Below are 24,167 nucleotides of genomic sequence, written 5' to 3'. Positions count from 1 at the left end.
ATAGCAACAAATCAATTAACGTTTCCGTTATGACGCAGTTTTCTACAGACGCAACCTTAATTGCTTTTCCTTGTAGTTTTGGCACAAACGCGTAAACTAAGACAATTCTTTAATGATTTTGATGTAGGCTGTAAATCAATATGTAAATGATGCAAATTTTATACCGTAAATATTTTCAATACTTTTTTAACGATTGTTTTTCCCCCCCGATAAAAGTTACCGGTCCGCTCCGTATTTATGTATTTTTAAAGTCTGGATTCGTACGCGTAAAATTAAGTTGAATACTACTGTTGTTTTTCAACACCTTGGTCATGTCCTAGGCAACAAAGTCAGTGTGCCGGGCCGCGTTTATCAGTAGTAATCGGTAGCTAGGCGGCGGAGTACAGCGTACTGTTAGCACAACAGCAGATTGTTTGTCAGACGTATCCGCGGCGACGCAACGTCCAGCCGGCTTCACTAGCGACTAACTGAAGCCCTACTTATTCCACTACCATCTTCTCTTTCTCCTGCCAATTTATCCTAGAATATCCCACGTCCAAACTATCCCTTCATCCTGTTGTTTGTCTTTCATCAAAACTTCGGAACTTAAAAATCCTGATCGCAATATAATAATAATCCTGTGATTTCAGTGCCGAATAGTTAATAAAGATTGTGATTTTAGTCGATAGTGTTGTATTTTTCTTGATTTTGAAATTCAAGAGAACGCTGTCATCATCTGAAAACAGTTTTGGCACTTAGGCAAGTGTTTGTTTGGAGAAAGAAAACTTTAAAAATCAGGTTTGGATTTATATTTACTATTTTTATGTTTATTGTGAAGACTTTTAACATGTTAAAAATAAGCACCACTTGTGTTAATATAAACTCAACGTACTATAATTAATTCAAATCGGTTATATCGTTAAATCAGCCAAATTTAACCAAATTACTAATGCACGCACAAGGTAATCGGCAAAATCTATCTACCCAATTGTGTTTTTGCTAATTCTATCTTTGTTGCCATGAGTGAATCCATTAAACTTAACAAAAATTAATGCTAATTCTCAATATTAATTTTATTGAAAATCCACACAGTATCAAAAAGTTATTTCAAGTACAACCTATACTGATTTATTATTATATTTGTTATCGTGATGACATAGATAACCTTTGAGACAAGTATTGATATTATCAATCTTCTATATGCATTGCTTTGTCATGTTCTAAATAAAGCACAATTACGATATTCGCTATCAAAATTTTATTGCAATTATTGTGATTAATTTATGAAATGGAATCATTTAATTTCCGTGACAACAGGTTTCTAACAAGAATATGTTCAAATATCTAATGTAGTTACTGAAAGTTATTTGTTTGGTCCGCGCAGTTCATGGTATATTATACATAATATGTAGGTAAACATTATGCACGTTGCTGGCAAACGAATGTTTACTTATTAAGACGGTAAATATGCAGAAAACAGGGACACACTTAAGGCGCGCCGGTTCGCGCAACCGACTGCTACCGGGGACCGAGACCAGAGACGGAGACAAAAAAAAGTAGGACACATAATAATGAAAGGGTGAAAAACAATGTCCTTTGTAGGGCACATAATAATGAAAATTAAGTATTTCAGTTTCCGGAAATCGCTTTTGAAAATAGTTATTTCCTTAAAATTAAAATCTATTGTTCGCTTGGCGGCCATTGTTATTAATGCGAATGTTTTAAAGTTAGTCTGTTCTTTTCTTTTTTATCCCAAAATATGAACCTATTATCCCAAAATAGGTTATTTGTTAGGGTTTAATTAAGGAGTAAATACAACAAAAAATATAATATTATTATGCCAAAACATGGCGAGAAGAAAAAAATCAAAATATCAATTTTTCGACGAAATGGCTATTACAATATGCATTATTTTCCATTTCTTTAAACAGAAAAACTCGCTTCTCATTATTATGTAACTGATACAATGATTTTTTTAAATAAAATGTGTGTATCAAGCGTGTCTCTCTTTTTTCTGGATATTTAGCATTTAGAAACAGGTTTCTCGATATAAATGGTTTCCGTAAACCCTTGGAAACCTGTTTGTTTTATAGGAAAAGCTATTCATTGATTATGAAATTCAAAATTAATTCATATAAAATGTGTATCTTAAACGGTAAAGGTTTTTATCACAAAGTTGACATTATTTTTGAACAGATATTGTAGGTAAACACTTCTCAATATTTTACTTCTCTGAAGGTAGGTTCTTAATCATTTGTTTGGCTTCAAAATAAATAATACAAAGTGACACGATGCCATTGTTGATTATGCATCATTGCCTATACAAATTAATGCAGATTTGGAAACGTGGAAACACAAATGTATTACCATTAATTAGGCAAATTATATTCTCAACCCACTAAATGCTAGATCGAGGAGATGCTTATTTTCCAAGACTGAATATTTTGTAATAATAATAAAAAATAAAAGGGATGAAATGAAGACTAGACAACATTCTACGTTTATAAAATGATGTAAACAAAAACATTAGGCCTATGACCTAGTTTAAAACTGTCAACCGGATAGCTCAATTAATATTACTTGTCGACCTTTCGTGGCAGAGCAATAAGCCCCATTAATCTACTGGGTGTTGATAAATAAAAAATATATAAATTATGATAAGAATTAAAACATGATGTTACTTAAGGCGATGCACTACGTCGTATAATATTTTGAATCGAGCCGCTATCAATAACACACCTTATGTAGATGGCGATAAGGCTTAAATTCCCGCTTAACACCATCCACATTTTTTGATTTATACATGAAAAAAACATGGCCAAAAAGTGCCTTTTATTTTATTTTGTGGATGTTCAATGTTCATGCACAAATATTTAAAAAAAAATCGATCATTTTATAAATAACTTAATTTTCCACATTCTACGATAAAACCATAACTGAAAATGGATTCGTAAGTAGGAGATTTTGAACTTTAAACAGTTTTCATAGTCCTTATACATTATTTTTTTCTGGGCTTATAAAAAGTCTTATCTAAAAAATACTCGAATGTTTCAAAGGCCAAGATGTATTCTACTCGCAGTATTTAATTAAAGCATCTGAAACATTTCTAGGCGACCAAATTTTCAAACCAAAAGCACGTGATTTTGCATTACTACGTAGTGCATCGCCTTAAATCTTATTCCTCTTTCTTTGCTCTTTTCCTCTCTCACCTTATTCTCTAAAAGCAAATGTTATTGATGCCTTAAAGCCATGATATTGTACATAAATTACGATCAAAAATGATTCACAAACAAGATTCTACTTACTATAAAGTGAAAAAATACGGCACCTGTAAGGGACGGTATTTCAGAATAACTACTCGGAAATGTTTTCAGCTGATTAAATTGTCAGGGTTCCTACCAGAAAGCAACTTGACGAAATTTTTTAATTTTTGTGAAAGCACTTCCAACTGCTTCTAACCGCCCGGAGCCAGTGAGACTATGGCATCCCCAATTGAGGTATGTTGTAAGGTTGAAGGTAATGGGGGGGGGAAGGAGATGGATATTCAGATCTGGTGACCAAACACGGCCGAAGCCATGGTAGTCTTACATCAGGGCGATACTGAGAGTATCTTCAACTCAGGAACGTGCTGCAAATATACTATATATAATTTTAAATGAGTAAATTGTGAAATAACACAAAGTAATCAACTAAAATTTAATTGCTCAAGCCGCGAATTGAATCAGCGACCTCCAACTTGCGGGCTATCAAATATCTCTCAATCTCCTGTCTGTCTATGGTCCTGTTTCTGCATAATATTATATGGAGGTTGTAACTATACGTGTATAACCAATACATATAGTTTTTTTTTTATTGTTTAACTTATAACATTGTTACATTGTACATAACATTAGGTAATAATAAGTAATAGTGTAAAACATATGTTGTTGAATTTCTACTCCAATGAAGAGTGCTAGCTCTTGAGCTTGGCGTAGGAGTTATTTGACAATTATTTCATGTTTATATCAGTAATTAACATTATTACAGTACAATAAATATAAACTTAAAAGAGGATTGTGACGTTAATTTTGGTTGTAACATGAATTGATGTTATAACATTTGATAGGTGATATTAATTTTTTTTAAAGATAAATTTGACCTTCTTTTTGAATAAAATAAAATCTGGTATTTTTTTCACTTCTTCGGGAAGACTATTAAAATATCTTATGCCTTTGTAAATGTAGTTATTGTGCATTTGTTGTGTTGAAAATAGAGGAATTTGGATATTAAAATTATGCCTTAAGGATGAGTTAAATTTAAGTTTTTTTACTACAGTTTCTTTATATATTTGTAATATTGCATCTTTTTTGTAGAGGTCTTCAATTTTTGGTACTTCGAAAATTTTGAACAATGATGCTGAAGAGAAAGTTGGTTTTTTTTTCAAAATTACTTTGATAATTAGTTTTTGTACCACTTTAACAGAGCTTAAAAATTTTTCATATGCACCTCCCCACACAATGATTCCATACTGAAGTAATGATTGGACTAGTGCGTAATAGACTTTTTTCAGGTTGTTTATCTTGAGAACATTTCTTAATCTAATGAATATATAGATACATTTTCTAATGCGTTTAACAAGTTCACATATGTGTCTGTTCCATTTCATATGTTGGTCTACAATTACACCGAGGTATTTTATTTCAGTTGTTTGGTTTAGTATGGTACATGATTTATTACAAACATCTTTGTTACATTTTTTGTTGTGTATTATTATATGAATGTTGGGGTTAGTTTTGAATTTATTTATTGTGAATGGTATATAAACTGTTTTTTTTGCGTTAATTGTAAGTAGATTTGTATCGAACCAGTTTTTTAGGATTTGGATGTCATTATTTGCATTTTCATTTACAATTTTCCAGTCATTACCCTTAATTATGATAATTGTATCATCTGCGTAAGATATAACTGTTCCACTGAGGTTTTGTTTGAAAATATCGTTTACGTACATGATAAAAAGTAAAGGACCCAAAACGGTACCTTGTGGTATCCCAAAATCACTTGTGAGTGGTAGACTAGATGCGTGATTAATTTTTACAACTTGTGTTCTTTGGTGAAGATAACTTTTTAGCCAACTTAATGCTGTGTCATTAAAACCTACCATCTTTAATTTTTGTATTAGTTTGACATGAGATATGCTGTCGAAGGCTTTTTGGAGATCAACAAAAATACCAACACATTTTAATGATTTGTCTAAAGCGTCTTGTATGGTACTAGATAATTTAGCAATGGCGTCTTTTGTGCTTTTGTTTTCCATGAATCCAAACTGATTTTCGTGAATTATATTATTAATCTTTATGAACTGAGTTATTCTTTTTTTGGCAATTTTTTCAAATATTTTTGCAATGTTTGATAGTAAAGAAATAGGGCGGTAATTGGTTGGTTCTTCCGGATTGCCGGTTTTAAATATTGGTATAATTACAGATTGTTTATACATGGATGGAAAAACTCCGCTTTGAAAACTTGTATTGATTATATGAGTTAATGGTTTTGATACTTGTGATTTTATACATTTCAGTGTTTGTATTGTGACCCCATCAAAACCAGGGGCAGAACCTCCTTTCATACCTGTAATAATTTGTTCAATTTCTTCTGGTGTTGTTGGTTGAAATAATTCAAATTTATGCTCATTATTTACTGTAGTATTTGGGTCATTTGGGGTAAGGCCTTGTTGGATTTTTTTAGCGAGGTTTTTTCCTACATTAGCAAAAAAATTGTTAAATACATTTGCGGCTTCTAGAGGTTTATCTTTACAGCAGATTTTTGAATCATTATGATTTACATTGTTGATTGTTTTATTTTTTAAATGTTTTTTATCGACAATTTCATTTATGATGGACCAAATCCTTTTACTGTCATTTCCAGATAATTCAAGTTTTTGTTTGTAGTAGTCATCCTTTGTGTTTTTTATTAGATATGTAAGTTTTTTTTTATAAGCTTTGAAATGTTTTTGTAATGTTATATTTTCCGGTTGTTTTGTATATTGTTTGTAGAGTGTTTCTTTGTGTCTAATTGAGATGATTAATCCGTGAGTTATCCATGGTTTGATTGGCTTTAGTTTTGAAGATGTTTTGTTAGATTTAATATTTCTACAAGCATTTATGTGAAAACTCAGTTTTTTATCAAATATTTTGCAGCATTCTTCTACATCGTTACATTGATATATTTCTTGCCATTCTTTTTCGTTACTTAATATTTTAGTGAGAGAATTTATATTAATACTATAGTTGTATTTATCAGTATTATTAACGGCCGTTGTGGTTGGTAATGAGAGGTTTTGATGTTTGTAGTCATATTTAAATATACATGCAAAATGATCCGTTACAGATGTTTTAATTACCGCAGATGATATATTTTGTATATCTTTGGTGTTTGTGAATATGTGATCGATACAAGATGGTCGTTGTCCGATAATGTTTCTGGTGTATGAATTTATACATGAAATGTAATTTAATTCTGCTAACATATTTAAATAGTTATCTTTATCGTTAGAGGAGTAGTCATTAGCGATATTTAAGTTAATATCTCCGATGAGTATTGTTTTTTTGTTTCTATGATGTTGTAATATTTTTTTTAATTCTTCTATGTATGTGGTTATAGCAGAAGAGTGTGTCCGATAAATAGCAATGATATTAAATGAATAATTCATAAAATTTATCTCCAAGTTTAATAAATTGACATTATTCACCATTATTTCATTTACACTCGTGACAGCGTAAATATTTGATACAAATATGGCGACGCCGCTATTTCTGTTAATTTTATATTTTGTTGCATAGTACGAGTAACCCGGTATATTATAATTAATTTCACTCGATGAATGCGTTTCTGATAATATTATACAGTCAAGTCTATTTAATTGTTTAATAGTTATTAGAAATTCTTCGAAATTTTTTTCCAAAGATCTAACGTTCATGTGTATTATTATTAGGCTGGCTGTAGGTTTTATATCTATAAAATCGTTTGTATTATTTACCGTGTCAAAAATCCTTTCGTCTATTTTATATGAATTATCTATTGCGTTTATTATAAAGTCGTTCATTTTGAGGTAGTAATAAAATTAACAATAATGTTGGCGCTGGGAATACACTTCACATTTGCAATTATAATACTATATGTGTTGGCTTGAACATTATCACTGCGTGTTAACACTTTGCGGGCGGGCTTTTCGTAATATTTTTTTGAATTATTGTGCATATTATTTAGGTTTTCGTTACACTTGTAATTAATAATATGCATCATTAGTCGTAATCGATGCGATCCCTCGCAATTTTCAGCATTTTGTTTCTATAGTTGCACCTAATACTGTTGGCTGCGTGGTCCGTGGTGTTTTTTTCTCCATATTTAGAATTTTGTCTGGTGCAGTTTACACATGCTGGTACTGTTTTTTCTCTTCCCGGACATTTTGAAAGGATGTGATCACCCATGCAGTGTGGGCAAATTGGAGGGCTGGTTCGGTGTAGGCATCTTTTAGCCGTATGCATGAACATACAGCAATGAAAACATTGAGTCAGTGGATCGCAATCTTCAATTTTTACTCGTTGAAACTGTATATTTAGTTTACCGAGTGCAAGGAGACTTTTTCGCATTTTGCCACTAGTTTCCATGATGTAGCTAGTGAACTGGCGCTGCTTTTCGTTTATGTTTGTGTTTTTTATCTCCGTTATAAGTGTGATTTTGTTGTCTTCACTTTCCTTGTAAACATCTTCAATTCCTTCGTTCTGGGTAATTATTCCGCAAACTATTTCGTCTTCAGTAAGATTGGATTTTAATCCTTTTATTATTATTTTTGGTCTTTTCTTTTGAATTTCATTTACCACCAAATCGGTATTCAGTTTTTTTATTTCGGCGGTTAAGGTATTTGCATATTCCTTTTTTGGGCATGATATTATTATTTTTTCTTCTTTTGTTTTTCTCAAACCATTTATTCCTATCTTTATGTTGCTTAAATTTATTTCTTTTTTTATTATCTTTTCAATTTCTTCTGCTTTAGCATTATTTTTGGTCGACGAAATGATGATTGAGAATCTCTCTTCTTCTCGAGGAGTGACTTTGGTTGTTGATAATACCTGTGCATAGGATGGTGTTGATGCGCTTTTCATTATTTTTTCAAAGTTTCCCACCAGTTGGTCGTTTTTTTCGATAAGTTTGTCTTGTAGTTGAATTATTTGTTGTTGCATTTTTAATATTTCAGATTTCACTTCATTGTCAAGATCAATAATAATTTTTTCGATATTAGTTTTGGTTTTCGAGTCTTTAACGGTTTGTATTTTTTGAACTTCATTTTTTAGCGTATTCAACAACTCTTCTACCGTCATGAAAGTGTTACGTTGCGGTGTAACGAGAGCGCGAAGACAGTACCGTGCGGGCTGCCGTTACGAGTTACAACCTCCATTTATGTTAAATTGTACTTGTATGAAATAATTCCCCCCCAGGGCCTACGTCATCTTTGAGGATGCTCTGTGGAGGGTCTTTTTTAGAAAAGTAAGGGAGGGAAGTTCTGTGAAGGAAAAAGGCATGAGGGGTGTGTAGGAATCTGGGGGTCAGTGTGTCCAGGAGTGACGGACGTATGAACCCATCCCTCCCACTGCAGTGCAAGTCGATGTTTAGAGAGAGTTCTGTTGGAGAGGTTAAAAGGTCTCCTTCAACCATTCTCTCCCGATACCTGCCACGCAGTTAGTGGACGGTCGCGTCCTACGCCAAGATCCGGAAAACCCCACCCCATGAACCCGGGTACCACAGCTAAGTCACCAAACGTAGCAAAACACTTTGGATGACCTACGGAAGAGGTGTTGGTTATCCAATAAATGGTTCCCCGGCCAGCGGTACCCGTATCACCTTCCAAATCGAAAATCTGCGGTATTTTAAACTTTAGTTTTACTGGCTCCCGACAGTTGAAACAATTATATATTAACTAACTAACCATCACGCCGTTTAGTCAGAGTGGATGGACCGCCAAACAACTCGGGTATTGGCACACACTTCTTGCCTCATTCACATTCATATTCACTTCTATTATTCTGACTCTTTACATGGACCGACTCAAGTATCTGATTCACTTTATCGTACCATGTCTTCCTTGGGCGTCCCCGACTTCTGCGTCATGTATTAACATATAAACTAACTTACATGCGAATACGAGTTACATTCGATTTGAAGAGACTTACATTTTTTGTTATATTGTAATTACCTACACACTAAGCGCGCTACGGTCATAGACCCCTTTCCCGGCGGAGACGGTTAAAGCAAATAACGATAAAGAACGCGTCAGCCAAAATAGAAACCAAATAATTTATTTTATATCGGTCAAGGCAAAGTTTAGAAACACTCACAGTCACATCGGAAACAGTTCCTATTCTCGATGGCCCGAGTCGCTTGGAATGTTCGACAGATGTAATCTGTGACTAAACCACAAGCCATGTAAAAAAATATAAAAGAAGTAAACAAGGCGATAAAGTAGACGAATTTAGTGTTATGTTATTGAATTTTTTCTAAACTCTCGAATTTTATTGCAAGCAGTTTGTTTTGCCATTTTCTTAAAATAATTAATACTAGTTAAATATTCTTACATTAAAGAACATGATGCAGGTTCGTAAATTGTAAGAATCAATCATCAAAGTAGATAAAATTATGTAACTTGTAGGTATGGAATATGTCAAAATCAATTGTTAAAATAGATAAAATAATGTAACTTGTAGGTATGTAATATGTCAAAATCAATCGTTAAAGTAGATAAAAGGTTGTAATTTGTAGGTATGTAATATGTCAAAATTAATCGTTGAAGTAGATAAAAGAATGTATAAAATCAATCGAAGTAGATAAAAAGATGTAATTTTTTGGTATGCAACACCTCAAAATCGTCAAAATCAATCGTTAAAGTAGATAAAAGGATGTAACTTGTAGGTATGTAATATGTCGAAATCATTCGTTAAAGTAGGTAAAAGGTTGTAACTTATTGGTATGCAACATGTTAAAATCAATCGTAAAAGTTGGTAAAATTAATCAACTATAAAAAAGCTTTATTTAATTGTCATAATATTCATATAATGTATGCCCAGTGTTCAGAAATTAGTAGTACATTCCGAATACTCATACTCTTGGTAATTTAATAGCCGAACGTGTTTATTATTATAAAACTCTCGCAGGCGAGAAAATTGTACGTGCATTTTTTTGTATTTTTCAAATATAATTAACAAATATGGCATTTATTAGACTTCAAATTAAAATTAAAACTATATGGAAGAGACGTGCGCTATCGTGTTTTTAAAAGATCGGTAAATGAAGCATAATTACGTATCTAAACGGTCTATAAATTAATTGTTTTAATCACTACTTTAATACAATAGGTACATCAATGTGTTTTGTTGATTTAAATATAAGTACTTAGGTATAATGTTTGTTGAATAATAAACTTGAACATATTTTTTATTTAATATGTCCTGTTGCATATAATTTAAATGCAAAGAAAACAGGGTACTTGTACAATTTAAAAAATATTTTATTTGATAGGCGGCATTTTTGATTTTCGCACACAGGCGGCGGCACCCCTCGCGACGCCCCTGGTCAAACTGAAGATATTAGTACAAATATTGAACATAGTAACTGTTATTGATGCCGTTCATTATTCTCCGCTTACAATTATAGATAACCCGGGTGAATGACAATCATTTATTGTTTGTATAACAGAAATTATCTATAGTATAATGAAACGATTACAGAATTAGCAAAGCATTTGGCAGTTCATTAATCAAGCCGTAGTTGAAGTTTCGGGTCAACTTCGGTGGTTATCAATCATAAATAATAAATTTTGACTTCATTTGACGGACAACGAGTTAATATTTCAGACGGATACTTGGGGCGTACTTTTGATAGCTTGTTTAGTTTGCAGTATTCTTGTTCTTATTATTTGTCCACTTTATTTCTTGCTGCTATCACCAATCAAAACTTTATGAATCTTAATTAAATTGAAATGTACTTTTTTGTACGTATTTTATGTTTAATTGTCTACTTTGGGACAATGACATCACAAATATCGGAGTAGTTGTTTAGGTATACAATGTGGGGAGGGGAAGAAGATAATACCCTCCGTGGTCAAGGGCTAATCTGGAGGTAGCGGGTTCAAATCCAAGCGCGAGTGAGCACGTAAATTTTATTTTATTGATTTGTGAAATTTCATAATTTAATCATCCATAGTGGAATATACTCTCAGTATCGTCCTGGTGTAAGACTACCATTCAGTATGACCGATCAGTGGCTGAGTTGACATCGCTTTTGGGTCCACACAGGCGTCTTACTTTGAATTCCTCGACTGGCTAAATCCTCTATCACAGAACAAGCAATATTTTCCGCTTGCAGTGGTGGTTGTAGGAGATTTTCGAATTTTGTCAGGTTATTCGTAACCCAGGAATAATTGTCTTACTTATAAGTTTGAAATTTCAAATAAAAAAAATAAAGAATACACAAATAAAAAGTATTGAAATGTTGCTTCAAATAGCTTTAGCCATGTTTATTGACCAGATATGAATGGCCAGGTACTTCCCCTCTTCTTCACCTCACCACTATCTTCAGCATCACAACATACCCAAATTGGGAATACCGTAGTCTCACTGGCTCCAGGTGGTTGGGAGCAGTTGGGACTCTTACGCGGTATTTAGAAGTTCTTAATAAAATAAAGGAACATTGCATAATATGTAAAGCGAATAGCGCTCTTACAAAAAGCTAATAAGGCTCGCTTGAATTGCCAATGTCAATTTCCATGTCAAAAAGCTCAGAGTGGGATCATTTTACTCTTGTTCTGAACGAGACATATTATGAATTATTGATCTTTTGTCTACATCAGTGTTTCTCAAACACACGACATACTAGTTAGCAACTTTAGAGAAATACGATAAACCGACGTGGGTTTCCCCCTTTTAACAAAAGTATGTAATAGGGGGAGGTTTTCATAAAACTGTCTGCTGGTAATAAATATAAAATATTCATTTTATTTTTTGCAGTTTTGTTAATTATTAATAAATTTCACTTTTTATTAGGATGCTAGGGGGGAATGATACCTGAAATGATGATTGAAACAAATTTTTGATGATTTTTTTGTGCATTAATAATTACTATATTGAACAATGTAGAGTTCAATCTTACATTACAGCAGTTATCTTTGATCAACCTAAAATTTTGACTTCCAAATCTGTAAAAAAATAAGTAGGTACTTACATGAATAGTTTTATAAAAAAATTTACTTTGCCTGCGCTTTGATTTGATTATTAAAAAATCATATCGACAACTATTTGTGGGTCGGGTGCGAAGGCAGATAAGTCACAAATTCAAATGTTTTGTTGTTATTCCAATGATTTCATTTTTTGAAACCTTAAAAATATATTGTTTTAATTTATTTATTTATTTATTTATACATTTTAGGAAAAGTTGACAGCAAATCTTTAATTATACAATGATACAATAATAATATAGTTAATTATGCCAATTATGAACTTTCCACTGATGAATAGTTAATAGTAAGGTGTACAATGTCGTAGAGATGTTCTCTTAAATTAAATTCTTCTTTAGTTTTTTTAGTCCGAATTTCATTCAGAAGAATACTTGAACTTTTCTCATCTCCCTTAGCAATATTAAAATCTATTAAATTAGCAAATAACTCAAATATATAAAACACCAATTAAAAAAATTAACTAACTTACTATTTATTTATTTTTGAACTCTTCTTTTCTGATAACGTATATTTATAATACATGACCAAGAACGGCCTTTGATTAAATACTTTTTATAATATATGTAGATACTTATGAAATGTAATTTATATGATAGTAAAAAATAATGTGTAATGTATGAGGAAGTGGTGTTGGTATATCCAATGAGGACGATACACGCATTGACACGATATTAATCAACTGCGCATTATATATCGCTTGTACACTGCTCTTTCATTCACACATTAGAAATAAATAAAATAGCGTGCCTAGTAAGAAATCTCTAAATTTTATTTTTATTATTCAAACAATATTAATATTATCCAAACGTTATGAAATACATAGAATTTTTTTGGAACATAGTAAAAATAAGGTTGCCACCAATTCTGAAGCCATGTTTATTGAAAATATCCTTTCACAACAGAATTTGAATTTTGTAAATTTAAATGCATATTCTTGTGTTAAATTATTATGTTCCAGGCAGCCAGTTGGTACGTGTTTACCGAGTGCATAAAATGTTTCAGTAGCAGAATAGGAAATATATTTAATATTGCTTCCCATGAAGTGCTAATACAAGGGGAGACCTCCATCGTCATGATAATTTCTCGTTTGTCATCATAAATGTATAGTTTAACGCAAATATTTAAAGTTGTAGTACATCATATCCATTGTGAGCTGTGGACCTTTGAAATCTCCACTTTTGTCAAAAAACATGATTTTGTTCAATAAGAATAAAGTTCAACGAAGAATGATATTTGTATCTTTTTCAAACAAGATTTTTTTTCAATACGACAAAAGAGCATCGTGAGTTCATCGACAAATGATATTTCTCTTTCTGTTTAAATTAAATGGTTTTGTTTACCTAAAACAAAATATTACCACTAAAATGCAGTTAATTAAAATTCACCAGCATATATTACTACATTTAATTTGACTCTCTTTCGGAGTAAAATATTTACTTACAGTATTATTTTCGCGAACACCATCTGCCGGGTAAATCAGGCTGCCTCAAACCCTGATTTCTTATCAACAAGTGATAACACGTCGTAACGAACGCACTTCACAAAACGTGCCAAGTGATTTTATCAACAGAAAATAACATGACATACTCCCCGACGCGACGTAGCGGTAAGATCCTTTGATCTACGCACAGAGGACACGGGACAGTGTAATGAAATTTAGATATCAAGTTTACAAATATATGATCTACCCATGGACATAATAAAACTAAACTCAATAAAGTGAAGGAGGGTAAAAAGAGAAAGGAAGGATGGTTGGGAAGTTATCTGGCTATTCAAATATAGTCACATTCAATGGCGGTTTTCTCTAAAGTGCGTTTGTGCGGCGAACCCCCATTAAAAATAAGAGAAAATAAAACATCCTTGTTTTATAATAATATAAGCACATTATAGATAGCACGCTATTAAAATTTCGCCTTCAAAACCCGCGCCACCGAAAAATACGATGCCTATTCCAAATTTGTGCGAGTTAAAATCCGCGCCAAACTCTCCATACAAAATAATCTTAGCCGGTACAGACCCTATGACGGTGATATATACAAAATTTGGTCTTTCTTTGCAAAAATAAGACAAATTGTGTGCGCCGAACACGCGTTGTGATATCACGTGACCTCCGAACATTGACGAATGTAACCGAAGAAACCCGAGAACTTCGCGGCCGACGTTTAACCTTTGAACCATAGGGATGCAAGTTAAGTGTTATTTTTTTATGTTATATTATGGTATTTAACTTTGTAGTCATTTTTGTACATATTTTTGTTTTCTTGTTTCTGCATTTCTCCAACCGTTTGCTTATGGCATTTGTAAATCTACTACCTATTTTTAAATTTATTTCGTGCCACCTTTATTTGTTTTTTTGATGTTTTAAAATATCTATTATATATTCTACGAAATTATTCTTCTCTAAAAAACAATAATAATTAGCAACGTACCTACATTGAGTGCTATAAAAACATTAAACAATTTAATTCCTATAAAACTTTTCTCATTATCTAATAATTGTGTCTAGGCAAAGTGATTTAAAAACAATAATATGTCGGTACCCCTCCCACTAACTTTATTTAAGTTGTGTGACTGCTGCCGTATTCGACTATTTGACGTAGGACAACAGTAAGTAAATTTTAATTAGATATGTTTATCTTCTCTTGAATTTCTGAACCCCCTGTTAAAAAAACCACGAACCGCCACTGCATTCAAACATATCAAAAGCGATTTGGAGCAAAGTTTCACTTGAGTGGTTTTCTCTCTACTGGCCTAATCACACATACAAGGGGCCTTACAAATTAACATGTTCTAAATTTTACACAACTGATTAAAATACATAAGTGGTTATTTATCAGTTGTGTAAAATTTAAAACACGTTTATTAGTAAGGAAAAATGTATTCATATTATATACTGAGAATAACAACCACTACTGTATATTATATACTTTTAAAGATTCCATAATACGCCGCTGCAGTGTTGGTTAAAATCTGTTGTTTCCGATTTTTTGACCGGGTTAAATCTTCCCCACAGGAAAAACTAAACCCTTTCACACACCTTACCTCAAATAATCATCTAGTCAATCCACATTATGCAAGTGCATTATATAAGCATCACCAGAGATGAAATGGGAAAATAATTCACCTACTCCAGATATTTTCATATCAGAGGGAACGATCTCGGAAGAGCTCCGTAGAACTTCCAATTGGACCTATAAATCCTAGTGATCCATCAATATAAATATAATAATAATATCTTTATGTATAACCATATCATTTTATTTCACCACTGAGTTTTGAATCAAGGAGTTTAGCATATCGGACTGAAAAATTAAGGCAGCTTTTTCATATTAAGACATTTACTATACCTACTTGTGTATTTACCTTATTTTTCCTTTAGTGGAAAATGTTGTCCCTTAGCAAATTTATTTAGAGCAATTTTTATCAAAGATCTACAGGGCATTTCTATTCCTCCTATGGACTTATCGGCTTAGTAGTTGGTCGGGCGCGTTGTGCGAGGTCCTTTATTGCATTGCAGCGACTAATTACTCAGAATTTCACCACACGTATATTATTAGCCTTTGTCAGATATCCAGGATATTAATTAAACCGCCATATATTCTCACGTAGGTATATCCTTATGCAAACCGCAAGGATTGAAAGAATTTCAATTTGAACCAGGAACGTTCTTCGTTGATGACGTTTTTATTGGTGTATACCATATTCCCGTACTTCTGTATTAATGCGTTTTTACTGGAAAGCTTTAAGTCAAAGCGCATTCAACCGAATATTATGTTTCAACTTAAGTATTTTCTTTCAATCGTCCAAAGACACAGTCCGCACAGAATCAATTGAATATTGGTATAAAATTAGTAAAACCAAAGTAGTCAACTAGACTTTATATTCAAATATTGATCTAATCAATATACAGGGTGTATCAAACTTTAACCAGCTATTCCTTAGCACATTTGGAGTAAAAAATGTTATGGGCACTTTGCTGTCCGGTAACATTGTTTTTCAATTAAAAACAAAAAAAATAAATAAAAAATCCACACTCCGTCACTGTCATTGGAACTGTTTCTCGTGTTCAACAGCTGTTATTAGCAAGTATGTCAAAAAATGTCCTCGCTCTTTCGTACACACTAAATAATAATAGCTGAAAATGAGACGAATGGTGCCGTGCCATTTCGTTGTGATTGTAAAAGCGCGCCAACGTAGGTACGTACGTACATTATTCAACGAAACTCGAACAAAATATTGCCAGACGGGTTTTCAAACTTTGACAAAGGATAAAACATTGGTGACATGTGGTGAAAATATGAATAATATTTTTTTTATTAAAAAAAATGTTACCAGACAGCAAAGTGCCCATAACATTTTTTACTCCAAATGTGCTAAGGAATAGCTGGTTAAAGTTTGTCGGGTACGTGCCGATACACCCTGTATAAATAGATATCGAGTGAGGTGTGTTTAGGATGCGCCTACCTACCAGCTGCGTGGCGGATCGTTACAGGCTGATTTGGGGAGACCCTTTGACCACTCCAACTGGAATATATTTATATGTCCATCACTTCTGGACACACTGAACCCTAGATTCCTACCCAACCCTCATACCTTTTATCTTCCCAGAATTTCCTCTCCTTCATTCCCTTAAAAAAGACCAACTACACAGCATCCCAAAAGATGACATAGGCCCTGAAGGCAATTATTTTTCTCATGGCCTCGACAGTTTCGACAAATCCAAGATAATTTAATTTCCATTCTTAATTCCATAGAAAACTGACTTTATCCGTTCGGTTTCTTCTCTAAATCCCCAAAACTCTAAAAATATTATAGCCTTAAGATAGTAACCTTAGATGACAAATATTTTCTTGTTAGGTATCCTTTTTTAAGGAAATACTATTAAATAACCATTTTATTCTTCCACCGCAAAAAAAATTCGATTAATTTAACAATGTTTTCAGTTTATCGCGATGAATTTTGATACCTCATGTAAAATAAACTGTTTTAAAATGTTTTTTCTCATTTTGGTGTCCTCTCTTAACGGATGTTGGCTATCATTGTGGCAGTATTCATTTTGTCGACTGCATGCTAGAACAACTAAGCGGAACTACGCGTACGTCATTCAACAGCTTACTGACCGCCTTACGCGGTGTAAATATTACACCGCTTGTGAAAACCTTATTAGTCTTATTACACATTTGGCGTAGGTATGGCTAAAACGGCCTTAAACCTAGCTTAATGCAGTCTTAACCACACCATATCGCTGAACCGGTGCGTAAGAATCTGGTAAGACGGTGTGAATTATTTTAAAGACATTTGTTAATAAAAAGAAATTGTTTGTTGTTTCAGCATGAGTCCTTCGAACGGTCAAGGTCAGGGCCAGCAGCGGCGGGAGATCGTGATCCTGGACGGCGGTTTCTCCTCGCAACTGAGCTGCCACCTCGGCGAGGTGGTGGACGGTGACCCGCTCTGGAGCGCTCGTTTCCTGGCCACGCACCCCGACGACGTCATCAGCACGCACCTTGACTTCCTGAGAGGTACAAACTTTTATTTCATACTTATTCTTTACTCGTTCATAGGGATGTTTTATTGTTTAAGAAATTTGGCACTTCAAAACATTCATATTGGCAAATAAACTTCCTGTAACGATTTAAAATATGCAATTTTAGATATTTGATATTTGTCTTAGTTCATACGGGGGGTGTTTGTGTGGGTTCCATGATAACTCAACACAGTGACAATTCAACACACTTTTAAAAAGTTATATAAAGTCATTAGAAACGATGAAAAAAATAATTTTTTAACCTAACCTAACCTAATCTAACCTAACCTACTTAACCCAGTCAATAAAGTTTTTGTTTCATCACTTAGCATGACTTTATATAACTTTTAAAGTTGTGATGAATTATCATTGTGATGATTTATCCGGTCACAAGAGACATGAAACGAAAAAATAGATTTCGCTTTTTTTCCTCCAACTGACCTCCGACCCTCCCAACGCTATAACTATAACTACCGAATCCGAGCTACGCACACCGCTTATCGCGTTCTAATAATGAAAAAGTTTGGACGAGATATTAGTACGAAATATTTGTAAGCATAGCACCTCTAATTGTAGCTCTATGTAACTTTACAATATCGGATCGATAGGCTTAACTATCGATGATTTCATAGCGATTTCCCGAGCACGGTCGCGCTGTTGATAGCCAGACCGATATTGGTAACGCAATAAATAAGAAGTCGACATACGCTGGCAACAATAGAGGTATTATCTATGAATTGATATTCCGTAACACAAACGTCATATAGTTACGTAAAAATATTGATGAATTGGAAATGTTCAATTGAAATATTAACCTAAATATACATAGGCAGTCCGCATTTACTTTTTGACACTAAAAGGGAAGTCAATTGGTTAATGAGGTCTCTATTCCCAACATGTTATGTGAACAAATTTCGTTTCTGCAATCCTGGACCAATGGAGCGTCATTGGCCCGAACGGATTTCAACTCGCCGTGTTTACGAATTCTTTCAATTCTAAGGCCAGCGCCACACTTGACGGAAATTCCGTCGCGTAACTTCCGCGGGAGTCAATCCGTTACCATACGTTGCAGCCACACTGAATATTCAGTGGCGGATTATCAGTCGACTGCCAACGCTTATACGGTGTGATCGTAATAGAAGTGATAGGTATCCGATAGAAGTGATAGCTATTTATGAGGCATTAGAAGAAGATAGAAAAAGAAAGCGTAAATATTGGGTTCATCCCATAAATACTTTTCGACTAGAAATTGGGCAATTTCATACCTTGTATATGCAACTAAGACATTATCCAGATAAAGCATTTGAATATTATCGAATGTCCATACAATAATTTGATGTATTGCTGAATTTAACGAAGGACTATATTACCAAGCAAAATACAAAACTTAGAACGGCTATATCTCTAGAGACCCAAAGGCAAACTCTATTTTGCACTTCGATAATAAATCGTTCAGTGTCGAACATCCTGTGCGTTCGTCGTCGCCGCGTGTTACCCGCCGAATGTGGCGCGATGCATACAAATACTTGGAATGCGACGTTGCCGATCTTCCGCCGCCGGAAGATCGGTGCGCGGAGGACGGAGTAGACGCGAGAGTCGGCGGTCCGCCACGGAGCGACCGATCGTCCGCGACGGAACGACCGATCTTCCGCGTAGTGTGCCCGCTATTTGTAATTTATATGCAATTACATGTATTGGCGTTCCGTCGCGGATCTTTCGCCAATTTCCGTCAAGTGTGGCGCTGGCCTAAGAGCTTCGTTAGTTCAACTTCGTTCGTTAACAAACAAGTAATTTTGCGTAATGAACGACATTGTTAATAATATGTGTATATTTACAGTTAACCGAAGTTTATCTGATACTATGGAGGCCGTGCTAAAATATGTCTATCGTCGGTCGGAATGTTTCTTATCAATCGCTGACCGTGCTCGCGAATATCGCTAACTGATGATGGATTTCATCAATACCGTATTGACACAGGGCTTTATCGATCGTCCGTTCTAGACCTCCTGCGAGAGTTCAAACGTATGTGTTCGACGAAAAATCATCCATCCCACACGTCTTGTACATAAAAGAGAGAAGATACTAGAACGATGACGTCGCGTACGACCTCTCTCTGGGACTTCTATATTCAGTGTCGAACAGTCAGATCATCACGTCTTTTTTGCTGGTAACATACCTTTATTTACATATTATATGCAATAAAATAATTTTACGGTATTGTTATATGAGTTCATTTCGGTACAATAGTAGTTAATTTTATTTATTAAATAATAATCAAATTAATATTTTTGTTTAACTACATATTTCTGTGGGATTGCACAATCGTAAAAATATTGTGAAATTAAATTTTAAATGTTAAACATTATTTTATTTCGTCACTTTGGTAAACCAACGCTAAATCTTCTGAAAATTGTTTTCGCTAAGTTGTGATTGTTTTGATTCCATAAGTCTTCTCTACGTACCCCTTTAGTATCATACTGTTCCATGATAACTCAACACAGTGACAATTCAACACACTTTTTAAAAGTGATGAAAAAAAAAGTTTTTTTAACCTAACCTAACCTAACCTAACCTACCCTACTTAACCCAGTTAATAAAGTTTTTGTTTCATCACTTTCCATGACTTTATATAACTTTTTTAAGATGTGATGAATTATATCTGTGATGATTTATCCGGTCACCGTATCATACATCGACCCCAATCAATGACAAACACATTTGAAAAATCTAAAATTAACAATAATAATTGATGTCAGTTCTAGATATTAGAGATCTAGTCTCTCGTCTCGTCTAGACACCTTGTTAAATTCGCTACATCTGTATTACACCTAACCGCATTGATTGTGATCAAAACAAACGAATATATAAAGATAATAAGAACTTTAAAACCGTCCGCAATTGTTGACAAAAACGTTTAAATTCTAAACCCGCAATAATTATGATATTAAATTCAACAGAACACTAATTTTTTAATGAATATTTTTTTAATAATTGCAAAGTTCTTCCTTGTTCTTGTATTGTTTTTACACGCAGATTATATTATTTAAGATGTCAAGTCATAATAATTCTAGGCCAATTACAACATCAGTTACACGATGTCTGGGCACACTTAATATAATCACGCTTGCCTGTTATTAGACAAGACTAATAATTATTGTAGACTCAGTGTTATCGCGGTGTGTTAAACATATAATAATACGTTAACACTGAGTAAACATTCCCTTGCAAATAATACGCCCTCTCTTGACTTTCGAGACAGTGAAGAACTTTAAACATATCAATAAGTAGAAACCTTCCCACGAAATCTCAATAGTCGTGCCGTTTTCTAGCGATTGTAGATTTTTTTCGATAAACGTTTTAACTCTGCGAACTGCTGTCAACTAATAAAACAGATGCAGGTACTTCCGGAAAATGTAAACTACATATTATATATATTTTGGTGCAATATAATTTGTGATACCGACAGTTATCACTTAATTCATCTTTCAAAAAAATACTTAAGCCATTTTTCGTGTCGTTATTGATCAAATCATATTCCTGCATGCGTTAATACGTACACGGATTACGCGTGTAGCCCATTGAGATACAATTAAAGGCGCTACTGCGTACTAATAATAACTCGTCGAAACTTGTTCCACTGTTAGTTCGCGATAAGCGGTGCGCGTATACCGATTCGGTAGTTTTAGTTAGAGCGTTGGGAGAGTTGGAGGTAATAAAGCGGAACCTATTTTTTAACTTCGTGTCACATCTAAATATAATACATGAATGTAAAGTTATGGATTTCGGTCAGTTATCGATATTTGCGAACACGGTCAGAATATGATTCAAACAGTCGGCAGACAAAAGTCGTTGCTTTTTCCAAGGTCGTTCGTAATCCAAAATAATAGATCTAGTATGAATGAATTAAGCTCTTCTCGTTTCCTAGGGCCCCAGTTCGAGATAATTTAACAGTAAAAAAAAATATAATCCGTAAGATGGCAATTTTGATTATTGTGTAAAAATAATATAATTATAAGTTATGAGAAGCGTTATTAGTTATCATCATGGGAAAAATAATTCTTTGTTCTATGGTTGTTATAGTTTTGATTGATAAAGGCGACCGTTTTCCTTTTCCAACACGATCGGGAAGTGAACAAGTAGTGGCATAAAATGAACCTAGCTAATTCCACAAGAAATAAATCGATTCGCAAAACATTATTTTTTCTTCAATAGCCTATCCGATAAATTATCGAGACCCGACTAAATGGTACGAGAAAGATTTTATTGTTTCGTTCAAAGACTAATATTTATAACACTTACCCACAGTCATCTTGTCTGCTGTTCTGTGAAATATCGCAAGGTTCTAAGATATATATTTTTTATGAGGTTTGTCAACAGTGATTCATACCAAAACTCTCGCAAATACATTTAACATTGTTGATACTATACAAAGATATTAGAAGAACGAGATGTGCTATGAGTAGTTCATACTGTGTGGAATTGTTTTGCCCAGTGTCGCCGGTTTTGTTCACCAATACTACTGCACACCTTCGCTTACGCTAAGGTATCCGCACTAATACATAGAACAGATGTCTGTGCGTACACGTCCCGATAGTATTCAAAGTACCCTAATTAGGTAGTACTCCGCCTACGGTCCGGCGGCCAACATAGCATATTTCGTTCTTCTAATATCGTTGATACTATAACTAAATACAGACATACACAACATTAATGACATAATAGATAATATAAAGATAACTTAATGGATAATATGCTTCACAGTATATTACACCAAGTTAGTGAGGAGCTAATTGTCACAGGTTTAATAGCTATAATATATTATACTCTGATCGGGTTCTACTGAAAAATGCTTCTGAGAATTTGACTCCTGAATCATAATGGTAAACTCCAAGACTGAACAGAGAAAAAAATAGTATTGCTGATTTATTAAAATCCGTTTCCTAATAAACTTTTAGTACATTCATAATATATCGAAACAGGTGATATACAAAAAATATACACTTTTTTGGCTTGTAGCTTTCTCTTAAATACGTTTTCTACTAAGCTGACTAGCTGGACCGACCGCGACGGTTCTCGTACGTAGTGCGTAGCGAATCGCAAGTGACTGATCGTACGACGTAATCGTAGCACTATCTGACGACGTAATCGTAGCACTATTTGTAGTCAAAATGTGAAAATTCTACGGAATTTCTCACGGGAACACATCGCTGTCTTTGAACAGGGTTTACCAATAAGAAGTGTTATTTTGAATAGCCCGCTATTTCGGTAGATGTTACTTTTGAAGCTGTCATTTTTTGACATTTGACAAGTAGAAACTACGCCATTAATAAAAATGGAACGATACACGCTTCAACAATGCATTGAAATTATTAAAATTCACTTGAGTGAATCAAATGCAAATCGTCTTAAGTGATGAGGCCCATTCCCACCTCGGTGGCTTCGTCAACAAGCAAAATTTTCGCATCTGGGGCTCGGAAAATCCAAGAGTTATTGTTGAAAAGCCTCTCTATCGTCAACGTGTGACTCTTTGGTGCGGTTTGTGGTCCGGCGGAGTCATTGGACCTTACTTTTTCGAAAATGAGGCTGGAGCAACAGTCACGGTGAATGGATTGCGCTATCGAGAGATGATTAATGATTTTTCGTGCTGGAATTGGATGGTATTGTTCTGAACAACGTTTAATTTCAACAAGACGGCGCTACGTGCCACATAAGCAACGAAACCATTGATCTTTTACGTTGAATATCAAAATAACACCTCTTATTGGAAATCCCTTTATAATCGCATGGCTTCAGTGGAAGATACAAATTGCGAAAAGCTTAACTTTTGAACTATGAATTAGACTATATATCTCTACAAGAAGACTCAAAAGCCATTAAGCTCGTTAACTTCAAAATCAAAGGTTATAATGCTATGAAACTTCGTACAGAGGTCGTGATTAAACTCCCACGCGTAATTATTTATATCCTTAAACAAAAAAACTCTTTCAAGAAATTCAGAGATAAATTTAAATATTCAGAGAATCATCTTTAAAATAATACACACTTTGAAGCCCTCCTTTTGAGCTATCCTGTAATAAAACTGAAACTAAAATCTATTTTAAAAGTTTTTTTTTAAATGAGAAATTTAAGTGAAAACAATGAAAACGAAGTTTAAGAAAAAAAAATCTGGCATTTAACTTGGAAGGTGAATATTCTAGAATATTAATAAAACAAATAATATTGACTGTAGTTCCCTATTTGGGAATATATAAACTGTATATTAAAAGTATTCCCAGATAGAGCTCGTACGCACGTCACCATGGAGCTTTCGAGAGGAAGGTACGTTGAAACTTGCTTGTTATAATATATTTGATGGGTGACAGTGACCATTCTTCCATAGTTAAAGAGACTTATTTAGGATACATT

General features: G+C 33.7%; 1 protein-coding gene across 1 annotated transcript in view; it reads left to right on the top strand.

Moving 5' to 3' along the window:
• Positions 1-369: 369 nt before the first annotated feature.
• LOC149424343 (betaine-homocysteine S-methyltransferase-like) overlaps positions 370-24,167 on the top strand; it is a 60,904-nt gene continuing 37,106 nt past the window's right edge. The window contains exons 1-2 of the mRNA XM_089651469.1: positions 370-777; positions 17,570-17,757. Coding sequence (XP_089507595.1) covers positions 17,571-17,757 — 187 coding nt within the window. The 5' untranslated portion in view covers positions 370-777; position 17,570. The remainder of the gene's footprint in view (positions 778-17,569; positions 17,758-24,167) is intronic.

This window comes from Hesperophylax consimilis, chromosome 4, assembly GCF_061612785.1.
Source record: "Hesperophylax consimilis isolate HC1 chromosome 4, BYU_Hcon_1.0, whole genome shotgun sequence".
NCBI lineage: Eukaryota > Metazoa > Arthropoda > Insecta > Trichoptera > Limnephilidae > Hesperophylax > Hesperophylax consimilis.
This window is presented reverse-complemented; position numbering and strand designations above follow the sequence as displayed.